At 36.5% G+C, this 12,482-nt stretch overlaps 1 protein-coding gene across 5 annotated transcripts in view; it reads right to left on the bottom strand.

Moving 5' to 3' along the window:
• ARMC2 (armadillo repeat containing 2) overlaps positions 1-12,482 on the bottom strand; it is a 69,957-nt gene that overhangs the window by 17,462 nt on the left and 40,013 nt on the right. For all 5 annotated transcript variants that reach the window (XM_021553773.4, XM_085574974.1, XM_085574973.1 and 2 more), the window contains 2 exons: positions 1,636-1,951; positions 87-209 (listed from right to left, as the gene is read on the bottom strand). In XM_021553773.4, coding sequence (XP_021409448.3) covers positions 87-209; positions 1,636-1,951 — 439 coding nt within the window. The remainder of the gene's footprint in view (positions 1-86; positions 210-1,635; positions 1,952-12,482) is intronic.

Genomic DNA, 12,482 nt, shown 5'->3' with positions numbered 1-12,482 from the left:
ATGTTACATGTCTTTATTTTCTGTTATGTCAAAATGTTTCTGCTTTCTAAACGCTATATAAAAAGTACTTGCTTAAAAGTCCTTACTTTCAGCAATGTGTAGCTTCTTGTCTTGAACTGCAGAATTCTCCACTTGGTAGTAGGACAAATTGTTGATTGTTGTTGCAGCATTGAGAACCAACTCTTCACAGGCATTAACTGACTTGTATTCTAAGAATAAAAAAAAAAAACCCAAAACATAAGCATATGTTGATAAACACACACGTATATCTAATTTTGCAATGCATTAGATCCCAGAAGCAAACTGAGTAATAGTTTACATGGCCACTACTACAGTCAAACCTTCTGTTGTTCAGTAACATGGAAGAAACCAACATGAACACCTGATCCAAAAATGGCAATACAAACCCATTATTTCCCATTATTAATTTACAAAAATCATTGTGACTCAGGCAACACAGCTTCACATTTAGTTAGTTAAGACATTTTACAAATCCTCTTTGCTGTTTTAAGATGGCGCTGAAGAGAGTCCACATGCAGAAACAGGGCTGTGTGACAGACATGGAGAAATGCCAAGGACTACTACAGTGAACTGTCAGGTATCTATGAAAAAAAAGGGTAAAAAATCCCTTCAACAGTATTTTAAATATTTTTCTCTCAGAGTTCCTGACAGAATGTTAACCTGTGTAAAGTTTGAAAGACTTATTTGTCCGAGGCCTCCGGCCTCAGAAGCCAAGAGTGAAGGAAATAGGGGTAAGTAAATTCATAGAGACAGAATATTTTGTAGTAAACTGACTGATAGAGTGCTCAAGAAGAGGAGAGGGTAGCAGAAAGTAGCTTTAAAGGTCAAAAGCACTTACAAAATCATTAAGACAGTTTCAACCCATGAGACAGAACCCAGTTGTGAGTCTTGACTTGTCTCTACCCTCATGATTGGTAAGACAGTGTACAATCAGGTTGATTACCTTAACACAATATTTAATGTTCTCATTACACAGTAAAATATACTGAACTGTTTAACATGTATCTTGTCACAGTTAAACTGTTATGGGCAGAACACACCAGTCCTAGTCTGTAATTAGATTTACAAGGAGATCAGTAAGTGGTAAAGGAACTGCAGTCCTAATCCTCCATTTGGAGGGAGACACTCTTCCATCTGAAAGAGATAAAAGGTTGGAAGACTGAAAAAGGAAAAAAGTAAGAGAAATTTTGTTGAAGAGGCTCAAAGTTATGGATACAGAGAACAGAAACAATAAATAATCCAAGAGTCACAAAAAATGCAAACCTTTAAAAAAACAAACCACCACCAAACATATCTATATAGCACCTGATAAGAACAAACTTTCCTTATATATTAACTCTCAGTGAACTCTGTTTAAAATAAAATTTGTTTTCTTATCTTTAATGATCCTATCTGCAAATCTGATCACTGAATTAAAGACTTCTACAACACCTTTTCCCAGATACTGAAAAGTCAGTACCAAAGTACCAACGCTACCACTATCTCAAGCAGGCCTTCTACATAAAACAGTTTATGAACATCAGCCAATTGACTTTGGGGGTTTTTGCAATGGAAAGTCTTAAACTCTCCTTACAGGCTGAATGAAGATAACAAACACAACACAAATTTGATTACCTAGTACTGTAACAAGTAATCCTACAACAGGCTGGGCAGCTGCCAGAGCTGCGCCTACTCTAGGGTGAATGGAGAGGTTGGCCAGCACTCTTATCAGTTTTATGAGAACATCTTCTGCTTCTGAAGGATACTTTAGGTGTTTTTTTGCTTTTCTATCATCGTGCCATGTCAGTGCATTCAAATCAAGTTCATAGTAGGTTTGGAATAATGATGTCAAGGTGTTAACACTTTCTTTTTCTTTAAAAAATTGCTCCCGGGATTGGTCATTCCTTGCTGTTAAATTACCAAGAATGAAGATGATCCGGATAACCAAATCCTGTAACAAAATAAAAAACCAAATCATGTTACATGGAAAACATCAGAAGGTGGCAGCTGCTTAAAAAGAAGATAATACTTAATTTGCTTCGCAATTCAGATAACAGCACATCCAGAACAACTGAAGGAATGCCAAATACAGCAGCTAGAAATAATTTTTTATGCTACCAGGTTTCATAACCTGATTTACAGAAGAAATCAAAAACATCTGACAGAACTACTACACTACTGGAGTAATTATTAATGTGATATACTTAGTAGAGGCCATCTATTTTTACCAAGCCCACAGTAATCTTAAAACATCTTAAAACCACACTTTATATAACTAGAATAATAATATGGGACAGAATTTACTGATCTTTCAAGTAAGAAAGTGTCAGCTGTGACAGGAAGAGACCAAAGTATTTCCTTTTCTAGGCTTGGTAACCATTGTAGAGGTTAAATGCCTTCCCCTTGACTTGTTACTGTTGAATTCAAATTAGGTTTTATTAATTTTGTTGTTCATTCTAATTGCTTACAGATACCTGAATTATTTGTTCCTGATTTTTACCAGAAATACAATCTAAATTGACTGGTCTGTCATTCCTCAGTTCCTTCTCTTTCTCCTTTTAAAAACAGGCACCCTACAACCTTGCAATTCTTCATAACTTTTCAAGAATCACAGAGATTGGGATCCCCTTTCTGTCCTTTTGTAAACACCAAAAGGTAAACTTCATAATCTGGTTTGATGGCATTTAATATGCTTCAGCTTTTTTTTAGAGACAAAAGGAAATAATCCAGGCTAAACCAGAGATTATTCATTTGGCCATGCATAAACCTTTCAGAAAAAAGCAGAAAAAAAAAAAAAAAAAAAAAAGGCATTTCACACTTCACTGTTCACTGTATCTGCCAGTAATACTCAGCTTCTTCTAAACACCAAAGCAATTATTTCCTTGTTGTAGTCTCCCTTTATACTATAAGAAGTTTTGTTTCTTTTCATGTCCCTTTGTAGTTGCACCTCATATTGTGCTCTGCATGGGTTTTTTTCTGATTTTATATGCTCTTCCTACCCTTTTGTTTTTACCATTGCTGAGACCTACTTTCTATCTTTGTAAGGTATCTTGAGATCTCATGATTTCACCAAGTTGCTCTCCTAAAGCACTTTCTAGCCTTTCATTTTGTACGTACTGAGATACAAGCTATTAGTGGCAAGAGCAGTGGATCCTAACTGAATGGTATCTTTTTCTCATCCACCAGTGTGTGACAAGAAAAAAAAATCTGAAAGTCTAAAGTAACTCAAGTTTAAACTACTTGAAACATTTCCCTCTGTCACTTGCATCAAAATCAACTCATCTTTTTAAAAAGCCTGTAGTTTTAGCTTAATGGTGCAGGTAAAGTAACAGCATTTCTTCAAGTACATGAGAACCATCTACCTCTAGCTGCTAACCTGCTGTACCTGCACTAACCTAGAATTTTACTAAACAATTATTACATTATTTTTCTTCAAATATCATAATTACACTTACACATATTCTAACCCTCTCTGGTATTAGTAACATAAGTTAACCAGGCACAGTCTAACTTGTTAAAGTATACAAGCTAATACTGAAGGAAAAGAGATGTTTAGGCAGCAATTCCTCCTTTCATACATGCCTTCATCAGTAAGTTCCAGATCCTAAGTCACTGACTCAAGATACTGGCAATAACATCCTCTTGGGAAGATGAGTGCTATGCCTGAACATGAGAAGCAGCAGTCTCCTACGTGAGGAAATTCACATTCATGTATTTAATAATATCATTCTGTAGGACCCACTTCCACTTTTATTTTTTTTTAACTAGGCATCACAATTTTGTTAGGATCTAAATGTTATCATGACATTTTTTTATGAATATTCTTAATGACTAACCACTAAGAGCTTTCACCTTTGCTGGCACAACACCCAGCTCACAAAGGCTGTAAAAATTTGAAACAAACAACTGATGAATCAGAAGAGAGAACTGAAAAAAGCAGGCAATCTAGTTTGACTCGTTTATATTGACTTTCTAATTTTGGTCAAAATGCTATCAGCCCAGCAACAGCTCTACCCAATCAGGAAAGAGACAAACAGGTACCGCACAGCAATCAACTGATATTTTGAGAAGTGTGATCTCAGCTGTGCTTTCCACCTACAGCCCAGCAAAACAAACTTATAAAATACTTCTTTTTTAGCTAAGCACATCCGGCTTTAATAGAATAGTACCAAAGCTGCATAATCTTCCAGTGAAATTTTAACTAGCAAGGTCAAAGAGGAAAGCTGTACAACTTCTCCTGAACAGTACAATGCTCAAGGATTTGTATTATTTCTTTGGCTATATTTCTTTAAATGCTCATGGGTAAGGACTGCAAGAGTAAGAAACACCATCTTAGACTGCCTGTGTAAAAAATTACATGCAAAGCTACATGATATTTTGAAACTGCTTGCAAGACTAAACCTGTGCAAGGCCCATGGGCTTTTCTGTACATAGCAAAAAATCAATATAATAAATGACATTACTGTGCATTTCCACATATTTGGAGTATTAAGTGCATATGGAATTTCAGACATTCTTTCACACTTACAGAAAAATTACATTTATCAGATCAATCTATGTCATATAGAAGTTTAGACATGTATTGCACTAAAGACAAACTACATTAAAGATAGGAATTACACTCAATTACTTAATCTTTTTATAGTGAAGCATTCATGTAAGACATGATGAACACAGAGTGTACTAAAACCTGAGTGGAATGCTATATACGAGAGCACACAGCTTCACCTACACAAGTAAATTTGAACAAAAAATCAAGAAAATATTGAGAAGATCTTTTTATTTGCTTCCTATCTGTAAAGAAACTGTTTGAGTCTTGAGGTGGCAATAGCACCACATACTCCATCAGCATTTAACTTGTATTTTTCTGGCAACTGACACAAAAACACTTGATCGTCACGGATGTGGAAGTTTTTTTTACTTACCTACTTCTAAAACTCTCTTCCTTGCACTGCCCAAGTAGCAAAGGTACCCCATGGACCTGCTGAGTCACAGAACCTGACAACAGTTTATCTTGGCAATTAAAGTATACCTGCCTTTCAGTGTAAGCATGATGAGCACAAGTACAGACTGTACAGGTATCCTTATCAGTAAGGGAGGAAAGCAAAGTAAATTAGGTCAGTAGCTTCTAACTAAAACAAGATCAATAAGGAAGGACAGTCTAATCTAGAACCTGTGAATGCTGGCCAAGTACCTGTCGTTACTTTATTTGGTGTCTGGGCCCTCAGAATGAGTGGGATAGTACAAAACAAAAGGTCAGATGCCAGCAGCTGAGTTCCTATTCAGCTGTAAATGAAATCTGCTCTCCATGTTACACAAATTTCACTGGAGTTAGTCAAAATTCTACAACCTGCCCTGCTTCTCATTCAAATTGAATGTGCACTTCACTTCCAAATTTGTATTTCTGCTTTATTATGCACCTTGGAAAGAAAACTTGGGAGTTTTCTCTGCAGGGCTTAATAGTCTAATTATAGGCAAAATTCCTGTAGTTATACTAACCCGGAGGAAATCTCTTCCAAATGCAGTAAAGATTCATCTTGAAGTGACATTCTAGCTGGGAAAAATTCTGTTCAACCCCAGAAATGACAGCTGCCACAATATGAAACTCAATTTAAAGAATAAAAAAAAAAGTGGAGAAGGCAGTGGTGTAGAACACACTGGAAGTATCAAAAACAAATAGAGAGCCTCCTGACTAAGTAATGTGAAATAAGGAGCAGGGAGAAGTTTTGCCACAGTGACAGCAGGGAGTACCTTGTCAGTAAAGAGACCTTCCTTCCCCCCAAATATTAATGCATTTGAGGAGCAGCAGAGACCATTAATAAAATGTAATTATACTTAAGTGTATACACACCACAGAACCCTACCCAATAATTTCTACATCCCAATTTTTCGTCTGTTCAGCTAAACTTTTCAGAAAAGGCTTCATTTGCACTTGGTGAATTTCTGTAATCAAGAACTTGTGCTTAAGTTTGTGGACACCTGGAGACCTGGGAAAGGTAAAGAAGAAAAGCAAGCACACTGTCACCAGAACAATATTTGATGAAAAACTGTGCTGGCTCTCTAAAAAAAAATACAGTATTTCAGAAATTAAAGTAACTGGAAAATAAAAGTTCAAAACCATATCCTCCACAGTATTGCTCCAATGAATGCTGATCTCCCAGGTTACAATCTTTATTCTTATTACGACTTTAAATTTGAACAACTTTAGCCCCTATTTCTTACCAGCTCTTTTTTTTTTTTTGGTTTTTTTTTTTCTGTATTAAAGACTGGTCTTCTAACAGAAATGTCTTGTGTAGATTCTATTAATGGGCAGCTTGCTAATGGTCTGACCTTTGTCATGGATAAATTAATCTCCTCAGGGCATTTTAACTCTAGAAATTATTTCAGCTTTTTTAGAGGTGTTCCCAAGCTTCCAGCATTGTTTAGAGAAATTAAATAAAAAAATACAATAACATATTTTCATAACAGTGTCTCACCAAGCAGTAATATCTTATTATTATTATTGATATTCAATTGTTTACCTATCTAGTAACTATATACACTCACTTGTATCTTTTGATACACCAGAACAAGCAGGTTTCTGTATGATGCATGCCAGTGAAGACTGGTTCATTACAAACTTTGAACACTGTATTTCTGATAATTTTACACTCAGTGTACAAATGAAATATTCTGCACTCTTCTTAACATTTTTGCTTTTTCTTTCAGCCAAAAAAGAAAAAAAATCATAACTAAAGCTTTAGGAAGATGCACATACACTTTTCAGCTCAACACACTCAGGAATCATACTGTAGGGAAAGAGTGACCTTCTGTAGTTATTCAGCTTTATCAGCAGGGAAATTCCTTCAGAGTTGTCAGAATATCTATCCTAGAATCGTTACTTCCTTCTTGGAAAAAAAAGCAAATTCAGAGAGAATGATTGATCAGTTATGAATATGCAAGTACACACACAAAACACTATAGAAAATTTTTTATTTTTTGCTCTTTAATGATCAATTACATTACTGATTAATTTCCTTTTCTATATTGTCCTAGGCACTATTATAATGTTAAGCTACACTGAGGAAGAATACAACTGAAAATATGTACTAGCAAATGTAGGAGCAAAGAACCACATAATCAATGCAAGTTCTTTGTAGGGTTACCTTGACAAGCATTTTAGCACAAGTAGTGGCATTCACAGCACTCAATCTCCTTTCCATACAGAGTTTCTTTCCTCTCCCACATTGCTTCCTCAGTATTTGGGATCAAGGAAGCACTTGTACAACTGTTCAACAAACTAGACAGGAAAGTAATGTAGATGATAACCAGGAAAGTGCTGGGGTTCTTTTTTTCCGTTTAAGGGTTATTGGAAGCTGGGTCAGTTCTCTGACATGATGTATCATGCTGTCACACAAACAGCTCTCCTCAGTCCAAATGAGGGATGGCACAGAGGAAAAAATGAGTAACCAAAACACAAAGAGCACTTGGGTCAGCACTGGATAACTATTTATTTAGAAGCAAGTGGTAGACACAGGAACACACCATTGCCCCCAGTACAATATAAATACAAAACCCCTTTGGAAACTCAGAAGACTGTGATGGCACTGAGCAGAGTACCAATAACACTCTCAAAGTATTTAAAAGGCAAATGTGTACCTGAACTAAACACAGGTGCTGCACTACACTGTATAAAGAAGAGCCTGTGGTTGCTTTTGGGCACTACCTGATTTATGTTCTACAGCTGACTGAAACAGAGAGATGGTGGGTTCTTGGGAGCTCATCACAGAGTTATCCATAAACCAACCAAAAGCAGGCAGAAAGACCAGTCACCACCACTGATGACATCACATGAGGCTTTGCCTAATCAATAAAGCCAGAAACACAGTGGGAAAATTCCCTGCACTTAAGAGGCCTCACATGAGACAACCTTCCCCACAGCAGCACTCCCATGAGCAAAAAGGACATTCAACAGCCCTGAAACAAGGCTTTTTCTTTGGGAGAGACAAGAGCAAGTCTCATAAGCAAAAGCCTGCTTGCTCACAGAAGACAATAAGCTGATTTGTGAGCCACTACCTGGTAGAGCATTTGGGAAGGAAGCTGGGCAAACCCAGGCACAGTGAACCTGATAAATATGGACAAGTTCCTACAGAGGATGACAAGGCAACATCTCTTCACTTAATAAATCGTTTCTGACAAACAGATTGCTAAATCAACCAGGTAAAGCAATGTGCAAATTATAATTGAAAATAAGTGCAGTTCTTCTAGCTGATGCAAGAGATGCAAAAATAATAATAAATCTTTTCAAATGTATCAGGACTGGGAAGTTTGCCAGAATCTGAAGAACTAATTGATGATCAGGATAAAACAGGAGCACTGAGAGAAAAAAATATAGTTGCAGAGAAGCTAAATGAGCTCTTTGCATTGATTCATGCCCACTCTGGAAGCCACTAGGAGATCTCAATGCGACAGCACTCTCCAGGGAAGGCTCATCAGAGCCATCTGTCCAAAACTGAAGCAACCACAATCAACTTTAAGGAACATACTGACCAAACAAAGAGTAACCAATCACCAGGAGTGGATAATTATCCAACAGTTCTAAAATAACTAATTAATTGAACAGCTTAATTACTAACAGCACTATGCAACCTCCTAAAACTGTAACAAGCATGAAAAGATTCCAAGTGAGAATGAAGTCTGGTATCTGGACCAAATAAATTAGAAGAGACCACAAAAGAAAAAAAGAACAAAAAAATGAGTGGACAGCCAGATAAACACAATCAGCTTTAAAACTTCTAAATTCTGACTCATGCATTTATTGAGTTCTTTGAAGAGATTAACAAACATGCGTAAAAGAGACCCATCTGATACCACCCATGTGACTTTCCAGGAGACTTTTAACAAAGTCATTCACCAAAATACTAATGAAACTAAGGAATCATATTGTAAGGGAGAATGTCCTGGTATAGATAAATGACTAGAAGATGCAAAACAGAGTTTTACATCCGGTGCTGACCCAATTAGCAGTTTCTGCAGTGGTGGAAGATGACCAGTGGAATTCCCAAGGATTTGTGCTGGGATCTGTTGTATTTAATTTGTCCATAAACACAGAAAATGGGCAGCAGCAGTGATATGGAAGAATGTACTGACTTCACCATGATAGTCAAAGTACCAAAGATGAAGGCCGACTCAAGAGCTGAAAAAGATTTGTAGTCAGCTGGTAAATAAAAGAGCAGATGAAATTTAAATGCATGAATTTATACAGGAAAAGAACAGAGCAAACATATCTTCATGCATAAAATTAGCGCCTTTAAACCAACCATATTCACCTATAGAGCAATCTTGGAGTTAATGACAGAGTTTAATGATTACAGATCAAGAAAGCAAATAAAGTATTGGGAATTATTGCGAAATAAATTTATGCAAGCATGTAAACCTATTACATGGCCACATCTTAAGTGCTGTGTTCTGGTTTCTTCCTCTCAAAAATAGAGACAGGAATCAGGACTGGAAAATGTTATGAGAAAAGCAAGATACACCATGGCATGGAACAGTTTCTCTATCAGGAAGGGCTAAGTAAGGATTCTTCAGCATGGAAAAGAGGTAACTTGAAGAGGGTAGGATAAACACTTAGAAAATCAAGGGAGTTGTGAAATGAACAACAGGCTTTACCACATCTGCAATACAAGAACCAGAAGGCATCAAATAAAGACAGCAAAGGCAAAATTCAGAATAAGCAAAAGGAATTGTTTGCTATGCAACTCCTTGTCAATGATCTTTGACATGTTAAAAGTTTATATGGGGTAGAAGAGAGACTGCAAAATTTCATAGAAAATAAGTCAGCTGAGGTTTATTTAATACACTGGCTGAGAGTGTTTCCAAACTGGAAAGAGTTGGAGGTTTGGTAAGTACACACAGGAAGTATCATACAAGCCTGCTCCATTTTTACTGTTCTCCAGACATCTGAATCTCACCATTGCCGAGTATCAAGAGCAGACTGGATGAACTGTTCATGTGATCCAATGTAATTATCATTTTGCTGAATAGACAATTACTGTATCCAGTGATGTCAGACTCTTAAACAAATGCTTCCCAATTTCAAAATTAGGATACGCTACAGTGTAAGGGGACCTTTCTATACAACAGGCGTAAGATTGCTCCTATACAAGTTTTAGTATCACACCCCGTGTTTGATCTCTTAGGATTGAAAACAGACTCCTAACTGATAAAACATTACACGGAAGCTGGCAGGGCCCCAAAATGCCACCTAAGCTCAGGTAGTGCCTGGCTTATTGACAGAAGCTACAGTCCTATTTAGGCAATGTCTCTGTTCCAAAAGCGTGGCCTGCTTGTGACTTGTGACATTGACCATAGCCTGAGAAAGTCACTCTTTGTGCAGTTTATCTGGAAAGCTTAGAGATGATAATTATGTGGGAAAGTGGAACCCTGCTAGATGATTTCTTGAGATGGGCAGAAGTCTACAATGATGACTAGAAACAGAATCATGCAAAGCTTATCCTGCAAGACAGAGGCTCTACACAAACACTTCCGGCAGTTTTGACTGCATGTGGCAACCACCAAGGATTTTTTGTTACTCCACACAAGCAAGGTCCAAAGCCAACCATGAATACACACTTCAGATGTGTGTAAAAGCCCAGTTGACTTCCCCAGTCCTGCCCTGAAGATTCAGTTTTTCCAGTCTTCTGTATTCCCTACCTAAGACTATGACACATGGTATTATCAAGTCTTGCCAACTCAATTTCCCCAAAAGTCTTCTTCATAGAGTTGAATCATTACTCTTCCATTCCTTCTGACTCTTTCACCCAGGAGAGAAAATGAGCTGAGAAAAAATGGAAAAGAGCTGTAACTGCAGTGTGGAGCAAAGAACTGAGATGATTTGGGTTGCAGCTGTGGAATTCAGTATGTGGTGTGGGTGCCAGTCATTAAGCCTATTTCCAGTGCTCCCATTTTTACTTTCACAGTATTTAATAATTAAAGTCACAATTATGACAGCCCTTGAGAAAGTCTGAATGCTGGCTTTCCTATATTTCTTCCCCTGTGTTTCTTGCCACTATGACTGCCAGTAAAAAACCTGATCCCACAAAATCTGCAAACTGAAAACTCAGAAAAACACATGCACAGACATTTCCTTTCCTCACATATCAGTTTTTAGTCCTGAAGATTTTTAATGCTTAAATAATGATGATTTTTTCTTTTCTTTGATTCTTCCCACAGCAGACAACTTTACTCACACTGCTATTACTTCATTTATTTTCAACACATACTAACTCATACTGTAACTCATTAGATGCCAGCATTTAAAAAAAAAAAAGTTTAGCAGTGCCAACTACACCTCAGGAAAAACATTTGCACTCCACACAGCTTGAGAGTTTATTATATACTACAGAAAAAGTGGTGCATTCCATTATCTATATCCTTTTTGTTTCTGCAGGGCTTCACTAAGCTGACAACTGACAATTGCATGCTTGTTTCAAAACTGTAGTAAGAAATAATTATTCTGAAGACATTTAATATATAATCAACACAATGTAATAGCTGAGGGTTTTTTTTAATACACAAGCTACTTCTTGACTCATTTGTAATTTGATAAAACAACTAACAATTTAACACAAAATGCAATGCTAACCTGGTGAAGAAAGATGTATTTCAAGACCACTTAATAGACAAATAAGAAGCTAAATTCTGAATACTAAATAATAACACACAATTTGAGGTAGATATGAGCCTACAATTCATTATGACACAAACCTATTATCCCAGGAACCTAGAAAAACTACCCTTAAAATGTCAGATTAAATTTAGAAGAAAGGTGTTATTTAATTAAAGATCCCTATTCTTGGTTCCATAATTTGTTGAGTTTTTAATACAATGGTCACAAGGAAGAACAACTATAAATCTAGGAAAATATAATGCCTTTGACATTTTTCATGTTATTTACATAGTATTTACATAGTATTTTACTAAAGTGTCTTTGAAGATTAAATTATGCAAGAGCAGTGTTAACCTAGAAATATTCAGATATGCTACAGCAGATATTTAGGAGAAACAACTTAATCTTTGTTCTTCTTCCATGTGCATTATCACAGAAAACAGGGATGCTGGTAAACAGCAAAGGAACAAATTATTTTTTTATTTGGCAGGAGCAAGAGTATTGTTCAGCATAACCAATCTAGTTACCTTCAGTGATAGCAACCCAAAAGACCTCCTTCCAGCAAATCCCCAAGATTTACCAACCCTGGGATAAATTGTATAGGATAACTAAATGATCTCTAACTAGTTTAGATGATGGACCAGTCAAGAAAATTCCTTACTTTTAAGACTGATCTTAATGTAATTTAATATTCTCTGTTTTGAATCCTTATTCCACCTTTAAACATCTATGCTTTAGATAAAAATTATATTCTTCTTAAAACTTACCTGGCAATAGAGCTGAGTAATTTGCCCTACACAGGGCACTCCACTCTTACCAATGCACCAATCTG

The sequence above is a fragment of the Lonchura striata genome, chromosome 3, assembly GCF_050655825.1.
Source record: "Lonchura striata isolate lonStrDom1 chromosome 3, ASM5065582v1, whole genome shotgun sequence".
Classification (NCBI taxonomy): Eukaryota; Metazoa; Chordata; class Aves; order Passeriformes; family Estrildidae; genus Lonchura; species Lonchura striata.
Note: the sequence above shows the minus strand (reverse complement) of the source record. Positions and strands in the feature narration are given on the sequence as shown.